The sequence below is a fragment of the Chanos chanos genome, chromosome 10 (assembly GCF_902362185.1).
Source record: "Chanos chanos chromosome 10, fChaCha1.1, whole genome shotgun sequence".
In the NCBI taxonomy this organism is placed as follows: Eukaryota; Metazoa; Chordata; class Actinopteri; order Gonorynchiformes; family Chanidae; genus Chanos; species Chanos chanos.
In genome coordinates, this window is record NC_044504.1 from 24,852,940 (window position 1) to 24,878,415 (window position 25,476).

Consider the following 25,476-nt stretch of genomic DNA (forward strand, 5'->3'; position numbering starts at 1 on the left):
GTCCTGGTTGTGTAGGCACGTTTGAGGTCAAAATCCATGTGATAAGTGTATTGACTCTATAATTACCTCTGAAACATTCATACAGTAAAGAAATTGCTCTGTAAATATGTCTGACCTGCTTCTCAAATCCTAACATTGCAAACTACTACAGTTCAATGTTCTTCTATGAAAACGGAACTTCAAAAATGTAGACGTGCAATATTTGTTTTTGAGAACGCAAACACAACCACTCACACACAAAATATTACAACAACAGCTCAGACATCCAAATTCAGTCTAAAAGTGTGTGTGTGTGTGTGTGTTTGAGACTCTCTGTGGTCCCTTCAGGGTGTTGATCCTCACCCAGTCTTGTTAGACTCCTGAGCTTGCTTTAGTGTATGTATGTTTCTGTGTGTGTCCTAATATAACAGATGTTAGCTGTCCCATTCCAGTCCAACCTGAGCAAAAGAGTACAGGAACACAACCATGGGACCAGCAATAGTCGCCCAGCCTAGGGGAGAAAGAGAGAGAGAGAGAGACAGAGAGAGAGAGATACTTAGTTAATGGGACACTTTTCACAAGAACAAGTTGCTATTTTCATCGCCAAGTGATAATTGAGATGAAAAAAGGCAAGTCTCAAAAAGAATGCTCCCTTGTCACTTTTTAATGTCTCATTTGGTGACCACAGTTACATTCACACAAACATTAATGATTCTCAGGATTCCTGTCATGATACTGCTCATGGAACAACTTACCCCAAAATCAGAACTTCCTTAAGACCCTATTTCCCATTATGAGAAAGCTTGTGTCACTGATAACCCTTTTTTTAAAAATTTTTTTTATTACCCATGAATACCAGACCTGTATGTGTCGTGTAAATGTAAAAATTGGGAAAGGTACCAAAGGAGTTGAAGTAGCTAGCTAGTTAAATGCATACTCAAATGTACAAAAAGATTCCACACTGTCTTTGTGAACATGTCAATTTGTGATATAATAGCATGCGCGCACACACACACACACACACGCGCGCGCGCGTACACATGCACACACACAAATTCAGTGGAAAAATGCTACTTGAACAAACACTTCACCGACAGCGATTCATTTCTTAAGCATGTACATCTGAGTTAATTATGTTACATAAACATCCCACAATACTAGTTTTGTCTTACTTACTGACACCTCCCACAGTCAAACCAAACATGTGCCAAAACTCCCAAAATAATGTAATATTATTCAGAGGAACAGCATGGGGCTTCTCTCACTGCTCATTTGGCCCATCTGCACACACCATCTTAGAGCACTTCACTGTAATGGGAATTCATGTCCTTATTATACATGTACTCTCCAGTAAACACAGTAATCTCTCTCTCTCTCTCTCTCACACACACACACAGTTTCAAATCGGTAATTCATAAACTTCTTCTTTCTCTCTGTCTCTCTTTCTAATATTCCTCCTTAGTCTTCCAGTGTGTGCCAAAATGCTTTTTTTTCTGGGGTTCTAGAAGATCATGGTGGCCAAAAACCCCAGGATGGCACTTTAGGCTGGCGTTTCCTTTATTTTGGCAATTACCTGTTGTCTAACGTCAGCCTGCATAAACGTGAGTATGTTCATGAAAAGAGAGAGTCTCCAGTGGCTTCATTAAGCACACCGCGCTTGTCACGTCACAGTCATTTTGACATCCAATAAAGAGAAAGAGGAGAGAGGGAAGACAGAGAGAGCAAGAAAACTGAAGTGACTAAAAGATGAAAGAGCAAAGAGAACCAGAGAGAGAGAAAAAGAGAGACAGAGCGTCTGTTTTACTGATTGTCCTTCAGGTAGACACTGCATCTCAGTCGCCCACTTATTGTGTGTTTTGTCGTGACGGCAACCACTTAAGTTTGTCCTGACCCTCACACTCACTGCCTCACATTTTCACCAATGCCCTCCTACAAATCTGATGGACAGAAACATGACGCTACCGAAATGTCACCCAGTATCTTTACTACCCAGAGAGGGAGAGAGAGATGAAGGGAAAGAAGGGGAGAGAAGGTGGGAGAGAGTGAGAGAGAGAAAGAGAGAGAGAGAGAGAAGAAGCTGTACTAACACTCAATGGTGTAGTTTTAATTAATTGCGAATGTGTGTGTGTGTGAGTGTGTGTGTGTGTGTGTGTGTGTGTGTGTGTGTGTGTGCCTATACAAGCAAGGAGGAAAGGACAACTAGAAAAAAGCAGAGTGACTGAGGGGAAGAGGGAATAGGACAGAAAGAGAGGAAAGGGTGGGTTAGAGATAGGGAGAAGTGCATACATGTTCATGAGTCTGCTACGATAAAACAGTAACTAGTGGCAACAGTTCCCACAGCAATAATGCTGTAACCAATCAGGCATGAACACAGGCTAACAACACACACACAGACACACACACACACAATTTCACTGAAGCGTTTGAAGGTGAAAGCAGTGCGGTCACAGACGCTGGGGTATCTACTCTCTCTTTGGCACCACTTTTAAAGGCTCCATGGTGATCATAGCTAATGGCTCCATGGTGACCATAGTTAATGGCACCATGGCAACTAGCATTACATTACAGAAGTGTTCATGGTGATTGGTTCTTTAAGTTCTCTCAAAATGTTGATTTACTGATCTGGAATTTTTTATTTAATGACAAGGTAACAGATGGCATTAATAAAATAACTATACTGCACAGTTGTCCTACAGAAGTGTATGACGCAGTGTTTAAACACACAGTCACAATTACTTCTTGAATGATCACTTTCACTATATCTTGTGTTCATAATTTCAACTAGAATTTAAATTTACTGTTGTTCACTGTAGCGTGAATCCTAAATATCCAGGTAAGGCACTGTTCACTTACTTCAAAGAAATGGCTAATATATGGTTACAATCCTATGTATTCCCCAAAAGGACACCTTTGGCAGAGCACCAGGTGACACCTGTTTGGATGAAGTAGACACAAGTTTCCTCTGAGAAGATACAGGCCAGTAAGACCTAGTCATCTCAGAGGAGTTGATTACTTGTTTCTCCAGGCATAGCACATCCACTTCTTCCTAAACACCCTCTCCTGCCTTCACCTATCCCTTCTACCTTGCCAATGTTCCCCAACTCTGCCCCCTCAACTGGCTGTGGTATCTTACACAAATCTCCAATGGTACCATACGTAACCTCTTATGGTATCTCATACAACCTCCTATGGCATCTCACACAGTCTCCTATGGTATCTCACACAGTCTCCTATGGTATCTCACACAACCTCCTATAACATCTTACACAACCTCCTATGGTATCTGATACAGCCTCCTATGGCATCTTACACAGCCTCCTATGGTATCTCACACAACCCCCTATGGTACCTTATACAACTTTCTATAGTATCTCATTCAGCCTCCTATGGTATCTTACACCATCTCCCATGGTATCTCACACCACCTCCTATGGTACCTTACACGACCTCCTAGGGTATCTCACACGACCTCCTAGGGTATCTCATACAACCTCCTATGGTACCTTACACAGCTTTGTATGGTATCTCACACAGCCTCTTATAATACCACACACGACCTCCTATGGTATCTCACACATCATCCTGTGGTATCTCACACAACCCCCTATGGTATCTCAAACAACTGCCTATGGTATCTCACACAGCCTCCTGTGGTATCTCACACAAGCTCCTATGGTACCTTACACAGCCTCCTATGGTATCTTACACAACCTCCTATGCTATCTCACACAACGTCCTATGGTCTCGTGGTATCTCACATGGCCCCCTATGGTGCCTTACACAGCCTCCTGTGGTATCTCACACAGACTGCTATGGTACCTTACACAGCCTCCTATGGTATCTCATACAGCCTCCTCTGATCTCTTACACAGCCTTCTATGGTATCTTACACAGCCTTCTATGGTATCTCACACAACCTTCTATGGTATCTCACACAACCTTCTATGGTATCTCACACAACCTCCTCACACAAACTCTGACTGTCCAGGGATCCAACTCCATCTCAGACGCCCACTCTGGTGCTGTAGTCTGAATCTTACTCTCTGTCTCTCAACTCTGTTGATACTTGTAAATTTGTGAAAGTGACAGGAGAATTTCTGAACTATTCTCAACTTAACAATTGCCCATAAATGAATTGGAGTAAGATATCCTACTAATAAATATGAAATGATAACTGACCATGTCACACCATGTTACTGTACTCTAATACTTGTTAAACCCTCTTATGACAAGCAAAAGCGTAAACTTCATAGATGATTTGATTCAATTCATGCAATATGGCTTCTTTTTTTATGTAGTTATGCCAACCTTCTACCATAATATAGGAAGGAGGATGGTTTAAAGATCCTTAGGGGGTTTTGGATAAAGTACAGTACAATCCAAATTCCTTTTAAAAAGGTTACGTGCCAACAACCCCACACACTTACATACACAAGCTTCTCCTCTGCACTAATGAGGATTTGCATCTCCCAGGCTCATTCATGAGGAGCACAGAGAATCTTTTACTCTCCTCCTGGAGGACGCCGCCCGAGGCTGAAGGCAGACACCTTATTAAGGGAGAGTAATGCGATATATGAAAATCCCTTAACAGCTCTCCTCCAAGATTGGATTGTGGTAAAAAAAAAAGTGGCATCCTTCACCTATTGCTCAATTGATTTTTTAAAAATATTATTTGTGGCTCTAAATGTGTTTATGTATGTATACACACACACACACATTTATATATATATAAATTTATTGATTACACACATATATATATATAATTTATTGATTACTGTTACAATCAACTTAATGTTACTTTAAAATCAAATAATTGGACAATAAATAAATCTAATTGATCTGGATTAGGTGTCTACAATTTAAATATAAGTTAACATGGATATCTTTGTGGTTAAATTTGCTGTATTGTCTTGACAAATAACAAATACTACTACTACTTTTAACAATAAGAAGAAGAAGAAGAAGAAGAAGAAGAAGATGATGAGGAAAAAGGTTGTTACAAAAACATATAGAAACAGAAGTCGTCATCATCATGAAATATGTTGCAGTTACTAAGATACCAGATAGGAGCTATAGCCAACTGTATTTTTGGCCACAAAGGGTTACAAAAGTGTAGTTAATGCTGGAAATACCATTCCTCTCACAAACTTTTGTGCATCAAAGCTTTTTTTTTAATTCTCTCCCTAGTTAGTTTCTTGTTTTTCTTGAGAGAGCGAGTCACCTCAGACTCGCAAGCCACTTTCATTTGTGTGAACTGACCAATTGGCTGTCTTTCACATGTTCTCATGCACGGATCCCTCTCCCTGTGGTACATTTCAAACTACTTTTGTCCACCTCAGTGCTCCTTTAGTGACATCAAGATGCGGATCTATTCCTCTTTGGCTAAGTAATATCCAGGGTGGTCCCCTGTGAGAATACCCGACTGCACATGAATGGGTGAATGTAAAAAAAAAAAAAAAAAAACGGTCTTAAGGTAGAATAAACGGTCAGTAATTACAGAAATGTAAAATAAATATCTTGACCGTATAAACTGTGATCAGCATCAGTGTTTTCAGATTTTCCTGTCTGAGATTTAGAAAAAAATACCTGTCTGTTCTGATTTCAGATCTATTATTTACACTTATTATTTCCACATCTTTAATTCGTACTATTTTACCATGTTTGCTGGAAAAAAAAGTACTGTTCAAATTTGTGAGGGGAGGAATAAATACAAAGGGACACTGTGTACACCAGACCTAAGCCATTTAACACACAAACACACACACACACACACACACATACATACACACACAGTGTGTAGCATGTAGTAAGTATGTGTGGCAGCCCATATAGGGATGTGGGTATGAGCACAGTACCTATGGGAGGCCCATAAAGGGATGTTGGTTTAGATGGTGTGTGCTTTATGTGTAGAAGCCCCATAAATGGATGTGAAATGCCTCATTTTAAGCACAAATAGATTGATCCCCGTGTGTTTCACTCGATAACTAAACTACAAGGATTACATTCGATCCAGTATGTATTTGTACATCTATTTTTACAGTAGACACCACTGAGCACATGTGCAGAATCCCAGATCGAAGTGCCCCACTGAACAAGCCTGGGGCCACAGCCATGAGGAAAAAGTCACTGAGACCTCAGAGAAACCAAAGCAAGATTTCCGGCTGAAATGTAACATGAGTGAAAGTGATGTGTGTTCCTAACGAGTATGTATACTGGCGTGGATGCGCTTCAGGTGACCAACCTTGGATGAAGACTCTCTTCCAAAAGATTCGGCCAACGTGGATACCACCGAGAAATACTAGATTGGACAGTATGAGTGCGGCTGTGGAGAAAGCATACAGTAGAGCCAGACAGCGCCTCTGCATGGCAGGAGAGAGCCAACGCTCCTGTGGAGGAAAGAAATGGATGATATCAAATGAATAATAGAGCCTATGTTTACATGAACTTATCTTTTCTTATCTTATCTTATCTTATCTTTTGAACATTTCTTTTTTGTCATCCCCATTTTTCCTTAGGAAAATTAGGAGAAATTGCAGCTTGGAAAACTAACTGTAATTACAGAGTCACTTAATTTCTTTTAAATGTTTAATCCTCCATAGGATAAAGATTATATTTAGAACATGTTAAGAACAAACTTTTGATAATTCACACTGAAAGACATTAGTCAAACAATATTTTGCTACAGGGCGGTTTTGAGCATGTTTTCTAAACTGTCCATAAACTTTTACAGGCTGCTAATGTAGAGACAGCTCAAAAGCAGTTAAGATAAAAACATGTTATTTTTTTAAAAAATTAAATAGGTGTGGAGGAGTTTAGTTAGTGACGCTATGATATTTAATGGCCAGTATCACTTTACTATTTTTACAGTGGTTTTTTTTTTCATTTTATAGTGTTGTGAGACCAAAGGCAAATTTTCACAGGATACCAGAAATGTCAAAGTTAATTTCGACATAACCCCAGTGGTTTAATGGAATAAAGCATATTATTTTAGGGGACATTTTTGTTGAGAAACAGCATGACGTACTATGGCAGAGTGGAGGGGTGCAGTGGAGAGCACGGTCGTCACTGCGTTCTCCAGTAAAACCCCTAACCAGTTCAGCACAGCCCAGCACTGCAGGTAGTCATGGCAACCATGCCAGAAACACACAAATCCAAACGCCAACGCTGTAGAAATGACCTTACGAAGCACACCATGTCGAGAGCCTCCCACTGGCACGTAGATGTATCTGAAAACAAACACAGACACATGCAAAATTAAAAATAAATAAAGAAAGAGATAAATAAAATTTAAAACACAAAACAGATTAAAAAGACACATCTGCTGTGTGCCTGAGAAAGCATGTGAGTGTGTGTGTATGTTCGTGTGTGCCTGAGAAAGCATGTGAGTGTGTGTGTATGTTCGTGTGTGCATGCCGATGTCTATGTGCATGTGTGTGTATGAGTGTACACGTGTTGCAAAAGACAGAGGAAGACGGAGACATTTCATGACAGTAAAAATGACAAGTCATTTTTGATGTTAGGCACCACTAAACAATTACACCAGTGACTACTCACAGATTTGTGTTTGAGTTATTTCTGTTACTTATTTGTGTCTTTGGCAACACGTCTGTACATACACTCTACATCACAAAATATGAAAAGGGGATATATGTGTGAGTACACTAGGTGAATATAAGAGTATCTCTGTTAACTACGTTGTACAGTGGAATGTACAACACATCCTGGTGTTTTATGGCAAATCTTTTGGTATGTGTGTACTGATAAATACCCGTCATTAAACTCTCTCTACCGCAACAGAGTGTCCACAGTCAGCAGAGACATTACTGATCTAAACACACATCTATCTCCTCCTCTCTCTCTGTCTCTCTCTGCTTTTCCATTTCAGGGCTGAGGGAACACAGATCTGTTTTAATGAAGCTAGGAGGACTGTGGGGGTTTTAGCATTGTGTGTGTGTGTGTGTGTGTGTGTGTGTGTGTGTTACTGCTTGAAACAGACAGAGGTAGGGCAAGGGACAAAGTAGGAGAGAAATGAAAGAGGGTATTCTTATTCGGCCTCTACGTTTCAATCTGAAAACCCGTCCTGTTTAAATCTTAGAGGTACATGAACTCTGCTCAGTGTGAGGCAGTAAATCTTCACTAAAGCTTTTACTTAAATTGGGACGATGAAGATGTTCACATTGTAGAAAGTGGAAAAGGAAAGTCACTTAGCAAAGACAAACACAAATCACATCAGTGAAAATCACCAAGAACAAAAATCCAAAAGAAGCACAGCTGTACAAACCGTCCTATGTTAATTCCCAGTACTGGGTACACAGAACAGGATACAAGGGCATGATAAGACATAATGAGATTAGAGGAGTACAAGACTTAAAGTAAAGAGTATTAGGGAATAGTAATTACATAAGGGTGATCCAGTGTTGTTACAGTACAAAAGGCTGTAGAGTGTCTTGTTATACAGCTCAGGTGTGCAGGGCCAGACCAGGCAGTGTAGGGGTGTAGACCACTGACTGCGGAGGTATTTGTGTCTGGGTCTGTCTGCACTAAGCTCTGATGATTCCCTTTATGTGTTCCTATTTTCTCTTTACATTTGCACTTTAGGTGACTGCTGCTGATGTCATATAACGAGCTAGCTAATCTAAAGCGCTGGCTTCTCTTCCTTTGACATAAACTTGTGTTCTGTTTTCAAATGCTGCTTTGTAATTAACTTTAAAACTTCGGAGTTGCATCTTCCATTTCACTTTAGACATTAAGCTAACATGTTTAGCAAGTTGCTACGTGTGCCAATTTGTGTATAATGACTCTCTTTTGACCATTCAGCAACTGCAGTGTTGTTATCTCTGGTTCTAACCCAGTGGATTCTGTTATGTTCACTGAGCACACACCGCTGAGCTGGGACCAAATGTATTTTCTGGTGCTACATAGAAAACCACGCCAGAGGCAAAGGAAACACATCCAGGACCTGTGAACTGGCTTTTACCACATCGGCTAGTATAGTGGTGGAAAAGGAATAATAGAGAATAGGGCCAAAGGGTACAGGGGTGCAAAAGCATTGGGAAAAACTACTACTACTACTTTAAATTATTTGGTTGTAGTTTTGTGTTTGTAGTATTTTCATCCTAATTTTCCATTTTTTATTTTATAGCATTTAGTTTTATTAATTTATAGCTGTATTTAGTAGCTTTTTCAGATGTCATTATTATCATTATTATTATTATTATTATTATTATTATTATTATTATTGTTGTTGTTTTTGTTGTTGTTGTTGTAGCTGTGCAGGTATGCAGGGAGATAATCATCGATGAAACCTGAAAATGAATTAAACAGATGGCTATCGACTACATTGATAAATAAATAAGAATACATGCATTTGTTCCAAGATAACATTACATCATAGGCCAAAGTTCTCATCAGTCAGACGCTAATGGTTTGGTTATTTTCCTGTCTGATGGCATGTGCGTTACTGAGCCAAGTAGTAACTGATCAGGCTTATCGATTCGACTATTGATCAGGGGTTATTGACGGTAAGATTATTAACCATGGCTTGTCCTTCAGTCACACTCCACAAACAAGCAGATTAAGACAGATAAGGAAACTAAGCCCTGTATCAGCCTGCGAGAGGAGCAGATATCTAGCCCTAACTGACTTTAGGGAGTAGGCAGGGAGATTAGCTGAGCTTTGTAACAAAGTGCACTATCACACTCAGTCACACACAAGCTCCACCATCACTGGGCAGCGTTTAGTAACCCTCAGCCTCTCTTACCCCCATCCCTTAGCTCTCATGACCTCTCCAGACAGCCCACAATGTTTCATGACCTCTCCAGACAGTCCACAATGTTTCATGACCTCCAATGTACAGACAACAAACAGAGCATCAGTGTGCTCTGAGACACAGATGCTTATCTACCTCACTCTGAAGAGTCGTTTCCTTACATTAGTACCATGTTCCCTAAGTGTGTGTGTGTGAGTGTGTGTGTGAGGGAAGGCAAAACACAGATATTACAGGTTACCCTAATGTTTTTCTAAGGTCAACGCTGCCTTCCTTACACTCAAACTCAGTTCTAAAGCTGTATAATTCGGCACAGAGAGACAGAGAATCAGAGAGGGTTGAATGAAAGAGATTTTGAAGCAGTTTAAATAAGTAGTATTAAGGTAAGGCTTTAGAAAGGATTATTGGAGGTGTGATGCTTACAGCAGAACTCTGTGTAGTCAGCTAAAAACTCTCAGCTCAACGCTGGAGCGTACGTCTCACAGACATACACTCACCACACTGAAGAAACCCCTCCCTCCCTTACCCACACACACATCCAATAAATCCATTCCTCATTAAAGAGAGAAACTGTATCAGACACTAATTCCATTGCTTCAAATAGTCATGGGAGAATACCAACTGATGTGGGTTCATATGAAATTCTGTTTAAAGATATTTTTGTAATTCAGCTGAAATACTAGGGAGGGTTGGGAACCAGCCATGAGCCAGGGAATGAGACAGGAGAGCTCTGGCCAGCATTATATATCGCCAGCAAATAGCTCTGATAATGATGTCACTATTGATCTGAAACTGGTTGGTCACGTCCAAGACTTTGGGTTTACATTAGCGCTGAGTGAAGTTTTAGACCATATGAAAAAATGGAATGCTTTGTGTAATCCACGCTTATAAAAGTAACACTTTTAAAAGGATATGCAGTTATGAGAACAATCAAAAATAGTGTTCTCTCTCATTAGTGACTGGAGCAATGCTGGGGTTAATCGATACAAAGCGACAGAAATTAACTAACGTAAGTGGTTTTAGCGTTTAATATAAATATAATGAACATTACAGAGATTTGGGAGGAAGTTCATTTACAATGCACTAGGTAATACTGCCACAATTGCTGTGAGTCACTGGAAGGGGGTGGTGTGTGTGTGTGTGTGTGTGTTTTGAGGGGGAGTAGAGACTCTAAGATCCTCACAATCCAAACTCAGCCATTCAACACTTAATTACAGCACATTTAAAACAGTATCAAGGCCTCTTCTAAGACCTTACGCAATACACCTCCATTACACTGATCATCTTCACCTGCCGACACACACTCAGAACACATTTAAGGAGCAGGGAGAAGGAGAGAGAGAGAGAGCAAGACAGGAGAAGGTGGAGGATGAACAGAACTGCATTTGGATGAGACAAAGATGATTTAGATTCAAGAGGACATGTGAGCATAACGACAGTCTCTCTCTCTCTAACTCTTTTGAGTCCACAGTGATTGAGCAATCAGAGGCTTGCCTGCTCCATTCCTTTTAAACGTGTCTGTTTTTCTCTATATCTCTATACATCACACTGCTGCATTCAATCCATTCCAACACAGACTGTCACTCTCAACTATTTTATGTTCTCTCTCCCTATTTGAATCAGTCTAAGCAGAGTAAACACGACTACAGGAGGGATTACAGCATTCAATCAGTCAGTTCCACCAGTCAGTCAATAATCAATCAGCCACTAAATGGACAAACAACTGCTGCAAATACGGCACGAAAGTAAAAATTATGAATTGATCAAAATGAATAATAAATAAATAAGTAGATATATCGTTAAAAGAAATGATCAGCATGAGACAGGAGCGAGCTCAGATAAAGCCCATTCATTCTGAATGATGCATATTTACACGGATGGGCAGTCTTCCAGCATAACAAAAGCAAACGTTTCACCTGCATCACAGTGTGAGCCTCCGCCCTCATCATGATCAATTAATGCAGATGCATACCACTGATCAAACATCTTTTGTCTGTAGAGATCCCATTCTCGGCAGGGCCCAATATAGCGCAACACAATAATACCCAGAGCCCAGAAGCGGAGCCTCACTGAATATGCACCCAGGAGCACTCCAGGCATTATGTTAAGTCATTACAATATGAATCGCTCATGTTCGAAAATGCACCATGGAGAACAGAGGTTTGACAGGGCTTGACATGGTTCGACAAGGGTGTGTGTGTGTGTTTGTGTGTGTGTGTGTGTGTGTGTGTGTGTGTGGTTGGGGTGGGATGTGAATGCCCATCATCATCATATACATCTCGCTCACGATATGAACTCCGTCCCATTCAGTCACAGAAACAGCTCTACAGAGATTCATCTATTCAACTGTCTACAGTAACAACATTTTTGCATTTCTACAGAATTAGACAATTCTTTCAAAAGAATGAGTTTTGCTGCATTGAGAACTGAAAAGAAAACCCATTAAAAGTGTTTTTACTGTACTCTAGACATCAGTCAGCTGCAAACACACGGTACATACAAGAGGCGACCTTATTTTTGACAAAGGATTGAAAACAGAAGATTAAAACACATTGGGTGCATAAGCATACACACCCCCTGAAATGAGGACTGAGACTACACTGAGTGAGATTAATATCAAACCAACTGCATTCCGGATCATGCATCAAGCTAATTTACCTTCACCACCAGAAATCAACTGCTAAAATCAGTTTCACTTGTAGGAGTTCAGTGAAGGTTGATGATACCAAGGAAAGACCACTGCTAGCCTCACACAGTCATCCTTATCGTGGATGCCACATGCCGCGGAGTCTTGAGCAAACGGACAATCCAAAACAGGCATGAAAAGAGCCTTTCAGCTTCAAATGAGCCATGTTTTTATGGGGCAAAACTGATATTCAGTCTAATCTTCAGTATAGTTTTCTTGTTTTGTTTTTTTTTAGCGCATGCATCAGTAATTGTCTTTAAAATGACAACAACGCTGCTATGGTGATTACAACCGATCTTTCCCATCCACATCAAAGCTATAATTACTGTCTTATATTCATAAAAGCACAGACTACCATTGAAAGAAAGGTCACTTAAACGCAGACCTATGTTCTGTGTGTGTGAGTGTGTGTGTGTGTGTGTGTGCGTGTGTGTGTGTGTGTGTGTGAGTGAGTGTGTGTGTGTGTGTGTGTGTGTTAGATAAATGTCACATTTGCCAATAAACACCACAGGGGTTATGCTATGACAAGAGAATTGCTCAAATTACAGAGCAGTAGTTGATTCAGAGCATTAGTGCCATTAATCTGATGGAGCACATGCGCGCGCCACACGCGCGCACACACACGCACACACACACACACACACACACTCTCACATATATTAATGTGCGTGGGTTTAGAGACACATCTAGAGACAAGAGAAAAGTGCAGTACCTGATGAGCCAGCGGTACAGCCCCACGTCAAAGTGTCTGAAAGAAAGAGAAACATAATGAGAGTGATAACGATGGGGAATGAATCCCAATGATTTCACACAGAAAAGGGCCCATTTAAAGCATTTAACCCCTTGCATAGGTTCAAAGTCTTGTGGAGATAATTCTCATGATCATTTCCATATTGTCGATGGTACGTAGCTGAAACACACGACACAGTACGTTCTCAAAACAAAGCCAGACCAACCAATACACACACACTCACAAAGTACACTTACGTCAAAAGTACACACATGCCCCCCATCAGACTCTAACACACTCCCAGGTGTAAGAGCATACGCACAATGACAGAGTGGTCAATAAACAGGTAGCATGGGGGAATGAGAGTCATAATGGTCCTATATCTGTGCAGCCCCAGCTGTTAAATATCATCAAAGATAATCTAATAACCACAGGTCCGTGTCAACATTAATGCCTCTGTAAAGCTGGAGAGAGGGGGTTCTCTGAAGAGTGTTCTCTTGGCTCTTAGCTACTGTAGCTTTCGCTAAAACACTTACAAACGACAAAAATTTCATTATCCATAGACTTAAGGTAGATAGGATCAGGATCACGCTTTGTATGAACATCTAGTTCAAAATGGGTCCATACGCTCGTTTCTAAAAGAAGGATTAGAGAGAGAGAGAAAGACGTAGGGAGAGGGGGAGGGGGAGAGAGAGAGAGAGAGAGAGAGAGAGAGAGAGAGAGAGAGAGAGAGACAGGGAGAGAAAACGAGAGAGAGAGGATCTCTATGACCATAAGGCAGTGAAGCTGTGAGGTGATTAAAAAAAACAACATATTCACTCACAATGACACTGATTTCAGACTGGCAGATGCATTCATTTAAGGAGTATGGAAAATGAAGGAAATAAAGTGTGTGTGTGTGTGTGTGTGTGTGTGTGTGTGAGTGAGTGATACTGTGAAAACTGTGTCTGTAAACTAAAACCATTGCCACAGGAATCATCTCATCGACTCATGGAAAGCTGCCATTAACAAGAGGCAGAGAAAACCCTAAAACGGCCATTTCATCCCTAGTGACTCCGTTGGCATGAAAACCTACTGACGTAAGTCCAATTCAGCCTTACATCTGTAAATCAGAACCTGAACAAAACAAGTGGGGAGACCTTGTGCAGGCTGATCTGATCTGATCTGATCTACAGGGGAGATGGGGTTAATGTTTGGTATGGTGTAACTGCCAGGTTAAGGTTACTGCTTTAAGCAGTGGGTATGTGGCTAATGTTTGATGGAACGGTTTAAGCTACGGAAACTTAAAGTACAGAGTATCTCATTTATGGGAGGGAGAGTCATTCTGTTGTCGGAGCAGTCTGTTCTCTGTAAAACTCCAGTGCAGGTCTGAGAGCCTGTGTGTTTATGAGAAGTGTGTGTACAAAGGAGGGCGGAGGAATGTTGACATCTCCGGACTTCAAACACGCATTCAATGGGATGAAGCTGAACCTGGGACAGATATGTAAACACAAAACAAACAACAGACTCTCAGCAAGAGGTAGAGACTCTATACACACAAAACACACACACACATACTCTGTATGCTAAATACTTGGGACCCTCCATTGATTTCCATTATGACAAAAGTAAAGAATAACATCCTAATCCTAAAATAATCGCTAATCTTAACTCTAATCCCACCTGAAAATATTCGCACAGTTTACATCACCAATAAGAGTGTCTTATCAGAAAGCACCTACGTCATTTTTTAGGAGTGGGAACTATAATGTTGACCCCAGTTTCACAAGGTTCAGTGTTCTTTCAGAAAAAATGTCCTCCTCACTTAGCAAAAACAATTATACATACACACACACACACACAAACACACATGCACACGCGCGCGCACACACACAAACACACAAATCCAGCATATTTTAATGAAGAAAAAAAATAAAACAGAAAACTGTGGAGGAAGAAAATTTGTCCCTTTGGTCTAATTACAGCATTCACAGACGGACAGACACATCAATCCGTCCAGCGGCTGCAGCGGGAAAAGCATATGAGAGATTTTAAAGCACATATGTTTTCTTGTCCGTAGAGGCGACTGATTACCCTTGGGGCTCCCGGAGACTTTAACAGCAGACACAAATTTTGTGTTGGCTAATGAATTTTGCGTTTAGGCTCCATTTAGGAGAAATCCAATTTATCTAGCATTGGATTTGTAATAAAAATGAAATTGTAAAGCCAAAGGACTGAATAAAAGAGCCCCTAAATTAATTGAAGGTGTCCAATAGTGGTCTAATTCTCCATAGTGACACCTAGTACAAAACTGCTGCCTCTGAAATTCACTACACTACTTCTTGTAATATTCAGTAAACCTCTGCCCTACTGTCTCTAACACCCAATAAGACTCACACATTGACTCTAAGACTTGCTTAAATGCTACATGTAGTTCATCTAACTACTGTTCCTCAGGTCTGATTCAGTCGTGAGTCATTCCAGACGGCTCGTGAAGAGGTGGAGACACACTATGTTTATGAAGTACACAGAGACTTAACTAAATGATTTGATTCATCAACCCCCAAACTAAATCTCACTGTACAAGCCCAGAAAACTGAAAATACTACAGTGGTACAACCAATCAATAATACTTTGCAGTATCAATAACATTTCCCCTTTGTTTTGCTCAACTTATAATGATTGCCAGGAGATACCTTCCTTTTAAATTATTAATTTCTGACACTCACAATAAACCAACTGATGTTTGTGGTGAAATAAATGATTTACTGCTAAAGATGGCAGGGTGTTGTGGATGTTTTTTTTTCTTTTGTGTGTGAATTGGATTGTCTGCAGTTAGCCTGAGCCTGTGTGTTTAAGTGTGTGTGTATGTGCATGTGTGTGTGTGTGTGTGTGTGTGTGTGTGTTTGTGCGCGTGTGTGTGTTACTCATGATGGTTATGGGGCAGACTCAGCAGTATGGCTGCTGGCTAAATGAAAAGCCTTTCAGATTAGTGGACCAACCTCAATCTGCTGAACCAATAAAACACTGTGTGTTAAACTGTCTATGCTAATTTACCAAAGGCTCTCACTGTCACACTCATACACACACATACAGGCAATCAATCACAAAACTCTTTGGAAAACAGATTGTCATTTCATTTTTTCTTTTATAAATTATCCAAAAAGGAGTGTGATAATAAAGTTGACAAGCAAGCAGGCCAGAGCAATCCATAATTCATGAACGACTTTTCTCTCAGGAATACGAGCAAGATGAAACTGGTCAATACCAGAGAGAGCGCTCAAAGACACGTGACAGCCAATAATCAAATCACTCTGCTATGATGTTGAGACTGTATATAGTACTAATGCAGAGCAGATATATAAAGCATTCATTTGCGGCATTAATAGAGTAGGTCAACACAATGGAAAAGCTGCATTGTCCTATTCACATCTCTATGACAGATCACTAACATTGATGTGAATTTTGTATGCTGCTCTTAGGCCCAGGTATATATGAATGACTAGGTGTATCTGTCTTGGTTGGGTGTGTAATTATGTTAGTGAATGTGTTTTTTTCCCATGTGACTGTAAGTGCATGTTCTAATCATGTGGGTGTGTTGTGTGTATACCCTCTGTGATTATCCCTGTTCTCTTTTTGTGGGCAGAATGTTTGGCTGTTCTGCCCTCTGCAGTCCAAAGGAGGTTCTGCTGGTGTTTTACAGTGATAAATTCGTACAGGCTGACTTGTTATAAAACCGTGTATTCACCTAACACAGACTCTGAACCTTAACAGTTGGTCTGTTATGAATTCATCAGTATTTTGTTCTGTGTCTTTCTGCTGAAGGTAGGGAGTGTGTAGATATTTCTGTTGTTTGAGGGCATGACCGTGAAAACAATGGACAGTTTGTCTGACTTCCCTGCAGCTGGGAAGATATATTTACATAAAAAAACATGATATGAGAAATCTCTCAGCATTGCCTCACATCTCCCTGTGAGTACCAGTTCTCAATAAACAACAGTCCTTCCCTGTCTATGTCTGAGGAGTGTGAGTGTGTGTGAGTGCGTGCATGCGCACAAGCATGTGTCTCACCTCCACATCCCAGTGAAACTGTGCATTACGCTGACACAGCGAGGCATTCTGGGAGGGTTCAAACCGTCGAGTCGTACCACCAACGCCGGAGCACCGAACAAGACCAAATACTTCACATAAAAGAACTGCACCAAAGCTAGAGCCAAACCACCTACAGAGACAGAGAGAGATAGAGAGAGAGAGAGAGAGAAAGAGAAAGGGAGAAAGAAAGACAACATCTCTCTCATTATTATCTTCTGTATGTTTAAAAGTACCCAGCTCAGAACAGACATGCAAACACACAACACACCAAAGACTCTGGTTCATATCATCATGGTGTGTGTAAGTGAAGAAACACAGCACACAAACACAGACATAAATGTGCCCCAAACAGGAGCAGGGGTCACATGTGGTTCACTCACACTTACCCAGTGCCCAGGGTGGAAGGATCTCCAAGTAGGTCTCATTGCTCTGGATGGCATGCATATACATGAAATGAATCATAGCTTCTGCTATGCACCACCACAGAATCACACGTACTACACTACCCAACACACATACAGCATCCAACTTAAGCACTGGCCTGTAGATCTGCGGGGGGAGGGGGGATAACATATCATATATTTACAAGAGAGGAGAGAAGAGAAGAGAAGAGAAGAGAAGAGAAGAGAAGAGAAGAGAAGAGAAGAGAAGAGAAGAGAAGAGAAGAAAAGAGAAATCAATATCAAAAACAATTCCTTCCATTTGAATGCCTAAAACAAACATACACAAACACTTGTGAACATGAAACTTAATTTAAATGCTTTGCTAGGCTATAGTAATTGACAGGCACATAAACAGTATTTGCTAATACTTCATTAATTTAATATTTTAACAAATTTTGCACATGAATCATCATAACTCAATGCACATAGAAGAAACCAAGAAACCAGAAATCAGAATCTTCCAAGAAATCCAAAAAGAATAAAAGAGAATAAAAAAGTAGACATCATATGGCCCTACCAAAGCTTTGGGTACTCCAACCAAGGAGATTTACCTACCTTTAACCAGCTGATTAAACACTGATATATAAGGGCACTTATTAAACTATGAGTTTAACATGTCTCGAGGAGTGTATTTTAGGAATGTGTGTGTGTGTGTGTGTGTGTGTGTGTGTGCGTGTGCGTGTCCTCACTTGTTGGCTGAAGTCTTTGTAGGTGATGACTGGACCATTGTAGAACAGTGGGTGGTAGAAACAGTAGGATGTGAGGTTATACAGTTGGAACTGAAGTTTTCTGGCTTTCGGAGTGTAACAGAGCTGATCTGATCCTCCAGTTTGAGCAAACTGCCAGTGGTACTCCAGACTGAAGCTTATGCAGCGCAGAGCACAGACAGCAATACTGAAGAGCAACAGAAAGTACTGCTCCTCTGTCTTGTACCAACTACGCTGAAAAGAAAAGAAAATATTTTATTTTCTTTTTCTTTAACCTTCACTTAACATCAGTTTATGATTCATTAAACTTTCTTTTTTTCCACTGAGCTCTCGCCCACAAAGACATTGGTGGACCCAGGTTGGAAACATCACAGCACAAAGCAAACCAAACAGGAAACAGACAATGACTGGACAACAGCCGACGGTATCAGAGACAGAAAGACAGGACCACAGCTAAAAAACATCAAACAGAGAGACAGGACCACAGTTAAAAAACATCAAACAGAGAGACATGGGCAACAGCTGAAAATATTTAACAGGCACAGGATAACAGCTAAAACATCAAACACTGGACAACATGGTCTTTAAACATTAAAAATATGCATGCTTCTTCACAGTTCAGTATATTTCAGTCTTGAAATCCATTTGCAACACAATTCAGAAAAATGTCATATCTATTTAAAAGCACCCTAAATCTCAAAACACAAAGACAAATTCACATATTAGCCAACCACAAAGTTACAAATGGTCAAAGACAGTAAAACCTTCACTGATCTGATGCTCTGGACCTCTGATTGAAAGTTGATAGCTGTAAGTGACTCTGAACAAGAACATCAGATAAATGAATGACTCAGGTAATTAAAATGAATTGTGTTTTCTTTGTTTGGTGCGTTAAGGTACGACAAAGCAACAAACACTCCATTCAACTTGTGAATGATTGGTCGGTGAACAGGAAAACATTGTAACACTTTCCACAGCCTGTGTTTGGGAGGCATGTCTATCAGTTGTCAATCAGTAGAGTGATCAGAGAGTGGGTGAACACACCACTGTTTTAAAATGAGAGAGCAGATAAGCATCTGTCACAAGAGGAAAGATAACCTCCAAACGTAGATTAAAACAAAGACAACACATCCTTCAATGCAAAGAAGTTTGTCTTTACACTTATCTGAGACTTACACAGGGAACAAAGCAGAGAGGACAAAATAAACCCTGACAGAGTGGTCACATAGTCAAGGAAACACAAACAAAAACACAAACACGAACACACAAAGCTTTATAGGATCAAACAGCCATTTGAACTCTCAACAGACATAAAGTGATAATCAGCTGGGCTACAGTCAGGATAAAGACACAGTGAGAGACAGAGAGAAACAGACAAAGATGGAATTTCTGCTGCAGACAATGTCAGTAAAATCAACATTCCATCTGCAGAACACTGCAGACAGGGAGTGTGGGGGGAGAGAGAGAGAGAGAGAGAGAGAATGAGAGAGAGAGAGAGAGAGAGAGAGAGAGAATGAGAGAGAGAGAGAGAGAGAGAAAGAGAGAGAGAATGTGTGTGCTCACAATATTTACAGTGAGTGTAGATGGAGTAATATTTATACATTTTAAATGCATGTACAGAATGTGTCAAGATGGGATATTGCACATGTAAGTAATACAAATCAGATACTGCAGTTGCAATGAAGGCAGATAGGGTTATGTAGATGTAATGCATGTAGAAGCGGTAATGTACATGTAAGAAATGGAGATGGTAATATAGATGTAGTATATGTAGATTGCATAATACAGATATAGTAAATGCAGATGGTGTAATGTAGATGTAATGCATGTAGAAGGATAGGGTAGATGTAACAAATGGAGATGGTGATAAAAATGTAATATATGCAGACTGGGGTAATACAGATGTAAGGAATGTAGTTGTGTAACATAGATGTAATAAATGTAGATAGGGTAATACAGATGTAGGTGGGGTAGTGTAACTCACCTGTATGTCCTGCAGGCTGCTGATGTGGAGGGTGGAGAGCAGCAGTAAAGCACAGCTCCAGGACAGGGTGGGGCTGTGTAGCTGAGCAACAGCCAATGAAATGCTTAGATGGAGCATCATAACAGCCACACCCTTCAGGCCCAAGAGACAACAGGCCAACAGAAAGCCATACAGTGTAAGAATGGCCACTCGGAACTACAACACAGACACACACCCACACAGGCACATTTACACAGTGAGAACAGCAGAGGAAAGACTACAATGCAATACAAATATCAAATGCAGTTCAAATCAACGTGCAATAAATCACATGTACACACAGAGCAATATATCTAACACAAACATACACACACACAGGCACATAAACAGGGCTCTGACTGTTCATCACAGACAGACCTGAGGCAGAAAGAGAGCAGCCAGCCTGGACACCACAGCATGGCCAATCAGGGACCAGAGCAGAGAGTGCCGTGCCCACTCACTCCAGAAACTCCACTCAAAGTCTGTGGGATCCTGAGAAAACACACACAATTATGTGTAAACACAAATAAAGACACAAATTTTAAAATCCACCCCCCCCCCCACACACACACACAAATGTACACACAAACATTCACAGCCACCTTTTGAATAAATGAAGATTTATGAGATGAGTTTCCTTTTATAGTGTGAGTGTGTGATGAGTGTATGTTAAGATGTGTATGTAATTAGCGTGAGTGATGAGAGTGTTTGGGATGATTGTTGTGCTGGTTTCTGACCTTCTTGAAGCCCCAGATGAGAAATCCTCTCTCCAGGTCTACCTCTCTGCCAAGGCTGGCTTCATGTCCTGATGATCAAACACAGGAAATCACCTCATACTCACACAGAGACTCAGGAACTGAGCTTACCCTCACGGCCAGATGCAAGAAATGACTTCACACTCACAACGGAGAAAACACACAGATCACACAGTCTCACCCTCCGCTGAAAACCGTTGAACCCAATAAACTGGATCCGTTACGCAGCTAGTATCTGACATCTCTTTCAACTTGTGTTGAAGCACAGAGTTGAAACACACTTACAGTACAGCTTCACACTTGTGTTAGTACAAAGGAGAAGTTCTTGCAGACAATCGCCTCCTATTTAAACTGGTGATGTAATTTTTGTGATATCTTATTTCAGCAGAGCAATATTTGCTAAAAATGCTCCCCGTTGTTGCATGCTAACAATATAAAGCTAACACAGCTTTACATCTGTTACATCTTAAAGACCGACAGTGAGTGGCTTCTTTGTCCTGACTCCTGTGGGAATGAATGAGAGCAGAGCTACACAGGTGTCTGTGTAGACCTGCTGTATCTGTCTCTCTCTTTGTGTTTCTGTCTGTGATTAAGGGTAGACCTGCTGTTCATTTGTGTGTGTGTGTAGAACTGCAGAGTGTGTCTCTGTTTGTGTGTTTCTGTCTGTGATTAAGGCAAGACCTACTGTTTGTTTGTGTGTGTGGAGACCTATTGTTCGCTTGTGTGTGTCTGTAGACCTGCTGTGTGTGTCTGTGTGTTAAAGTGGACCTGGTGGGTGTATCTGTGTGTTGAGGTGGACATGGTGGGTGTATCTGTGTGTTGGGGTAGACCTGCTGAGCGTGTCTGTGTTTTGGGGCAGACCTGCTGTGTGTGTCTGTGTGTTAAGGTGGACCTGGTGGGTGTGTCTGTGTGTTTGGGTAGACCTGCTGAGCGTGTCTGTGTTTTGGGGCAGACCTGCTGTGTGTGTCTGTGTGTTAAGGTGGACCTGGTGGGTGTGTCTGTGTGTTTGGGTAGACCTGCTGAGTGTGTCTGTGTGTTTGGGTAGACCTGCTGTGTGTGTCTGCGTGTTTGGGTAGACCTGCTGAGTGTGTCTGTGTGTTTGGGTAGACCTGCTGTGTGTGTCTGTGTGTTTGAGTAGACCTGCTGAGTGTGTCTGTGTGTTTGGGTAGACCTGCTGTGTGTGTCTGTGTGTTGAGGTGGACCTGCTGTGTGTGTCTGTGTGTTTCGGTAGACCTGCTGTGTGTGTCTGCGTGTTTGGGTAGACCTGCTGAGTGTGTCTGTGTGTTTGGGTAGACCTGCTGTGTGTGTCTGTGTGTTAAGGTGGACCTGCTGAGTGTGTCTGTGTGTTGAGGTGGACCTGCTGAGTGTGTCTGTGTGTTTGGGTAGTGCTGCTGTGTTTTTGGGTAGTGCTGCTGAGTGTGTCTGGCTGTGCTCCTATTCAACTCCAGAGGTAGAAGTGTCTCTGCAGACTAAACACAGGGAAATCCACAGCTCACCCTCTGCCCATCACACACATACACACACACACACACACCTGCCACTGTACTCTGCAATGCAGGGACAACCTGTTTTTGTTTTGTCCTCTCTCTCTCCTTCTCTCTCCCAACCTTTTATCACCTTGACAGACGGCTTTCCTGCATGGTGCAGCAGAAATCTGCCTTCACAACAAGATGCTAGATGCACACATACATACACACAAGCATATGTGCAGAGCAAGAAACCAATACAGAAAGAGTGCCATCTAGTGGTCAATCTAAGAAACAAACTACAGCAAAATAAAAAAAGTAAAAAGTGAAGAGCAGAAAAAAACTGTTTAAGACCTGTATCACCAAAACAAAATAATACCATATAACAAAACTCCTTTAACACTTTTTTAATCCTATTACATGTAACCATGGCTAACATCTGGATAACTGTCTCCATATTTAATTCTGTTCCATGGACTTTGTGGGGACAGGATTCAGAGTATACACATATCCTTATGCTAATCTTTGGTATACACTAAACTGATGGTTCCACATGGGCTACTTCTGAAATTATATTATTTACCATACTTCATTACAGTATGCAGTGATAGACAAGGCACTGTCACGCGTAAATGACAGTCCTCTACATGTTAAAGTCAACTTAGAAACACATACTTCATGTACTCCACAGACACGGCTTACTAAATGTGATGTGTATGCACTAACTGTAATGACAAATACTGAAGTGTACCATTTCCTACACAATCAAATGCATCCAGCTTTAACAGTACACCAGCCAATCCCCATCCAGCAGTAGCACCAGCCAATCCCCATCAAGCATAACCACCAGCCAGTCCCCTTTCAGTATTAGCACAGAACTTTTATTTGTTCATTCTCCATTCTTTGACACCACCCCTAGAAAAAAGTCAGCCACATAGAAATCCACAATTTACTCACCACGAAAAAGACAAGCAAACTTTGAAGGTGTTCACCAAAACACCTATCGAAACAGATCCAACGCAAAAGGGAATGCAAGTTCTCGCATGCACTGACACACACACAGTTGCTAAATGATGTCATTGTAGCATTTAACCAGAGTCTACCTCAACTGTGATGATGTCTCTTTTACCTTTAGAGAAAATATGAAGCTCGTAGAAGGAGTAGAGGTGTGAGCCAAAAGAGAGGAGCCAGTACAGAGTCATCTCCCACTGAGGCAAAACCCCTGCCATCACCATGGTTACATACTGGTCTTAGTGATTCTGCAGTGAGGTAAAACATATAACAGCAACTGAATTTCATACATCAATATTACTGTGCATTTCACCCTACCTAGTTTTTGTGTAACTACAATGCAATCTATAGGTACTTGTTTGAATGCCAAGATTTGTGGGCAGAGGAAAAAACAGCTGATATCACTGGTTAAAGATCTGAAAGAATTACACCTGAAGATTTACTTTATGAAGTACAAGACATGTTAGATTCCATTCGAAATAAAAAAATCCAGAAAGTTTGTGTACAGTGCCAGCACTGGTTCGGATGGCACAACTTTTCATTAACTAGACCATAAGAGGAATTATTAAGTACAGCTTACTGCCCAGATTAAAAAAATGAGAACATGTTTTAATAGGTAACTGGGTTACCACAAGCTATCAGAGTAGATTCAGTCCACCTTGGTATATGTTCCACAAATGTCTGGGTCTGTACCAAACTGACATGGAATCATTCTTCTACAAAACTCCATCATTTGCTGTGCTCTACAGTGGAAATAAATACACAGTTTATCTCAGCTTCTCAGGGGTGGAGTGGACCTAAGCCATGCTGGGAGAATGTACCTCCCACAACAAAAAACTGCCAGAACCCTTCACCGTAGAGAACCAGCACCCGGCATGTAGGTCTCTTTTGACATGTACCATTGATACAGTTTTCTGACTGTTAAGAAAAAGGCGAAGAATGAGTCATAAGACTATATGTTCTAGCGGCCCACTGCCGGTGCTCTTTGCACCACTTTACCCTCATGTGTAGCCAACAATTTAGGGTTGTGAAAGTGCTTATGCCCTGCAACTTGACCGCAGTATACACCATTCTGAAATTCTCAGTGAGATGCTCTTGGGAAACCGCCTGGTTACGTATAGGAAGACTAAATTAAGCACTTCTCTACTGGAACCATTTAAGAGAGAATGACATGAAAGTTTCCTAATGATTTTTAATAATTCTCGGTAGCATATATGGCATTGTCGGACTGACCGACAAATGAAAGACTTAACAACTGCCGTTAGTTGTGATAGAAAGTGGAAACCAATGCTAACTGAAGGCTTATAAAATACACACAAAGTAGACTGAACCTCTTTAAATACACATAGAACAGGACCGTGTCACATTAATTCTGGAGACACAAAAATTGTTGAAAACATGGGGGAAATGCCATTACCTTCGCTAATCAAGTCTTATACTTACACTCACAGATTTTGGACATGCTAAGTGGTCTCCGCTGTTTCCGCTTTTTCTGCACGGCTCCTCAGTGAATGGACTGTTTGCTCAGTAAAACTCCGCCCAATATTTCCATTGGTGGATAGTCTGTTCCTGTTAGGTTGTCTGAGGCTGGAATTGAGGTGTGCTGTAATTCCATCTGATGCTGATCAGGGTTTGACAGAAGAAAGCCTGACAGGACTTAAAATGAGAAGACATGACAGAAGGAACCCTGATTCAGCGTGTCAATATATCCACTCATTACGCACATACACACGCACGAGCGCATACAGACACATAGGCATGAAGATGTAATAAATCAAATGTGTTTCTGGATAATTCTTGATAATAATACAAGCGCGGGCGCACACATATACACACAGACAGACAGAGAGAGAGAGAGAG

At 41.0% G+C, this 25,476-nt stretch overlaps 1 protein-coding gene across 1 annotated transcript; it reads right to left on the minus strand.

Moving 5' to 3' along the window:
- Window positions 1-282: 282 nt before the first annotated feature.
- hhat (hedgehog acyltransferase) lies at window positions 283-25,103 on the minus strand. The gene is made up of 12 exons (XM_030786433.1): window positions 25,060-25,103; window positions 23,735-23,864; window positions 21,122-21,189; window positions 20,763-20,876; window positions 20,367-20,561; window positions 18,365-18,616; window positions 17,619-17,781; window positions 17,212-17,362; window positions 13,144-13,179; window positions 7,004-7,205; window positions 6,221-6,365; window positions 283-490 (listed from the first exon to the last, which is right to left on the minus strand). Exons 2-12 carry the CDS (start codon window positions 23,838-23,840, stop codon window positions 414-416), a joined length of 1,509 nt encoding a protein of 502 aa, XP_030642293.1. The 5' UTR covers window positions 23,841-23,864; window positions 25,060-25,103; the 3' UTR covers window positions 283-413.
- Window positions 25,104-25,476: the final 373 nt, after the last annotated feature.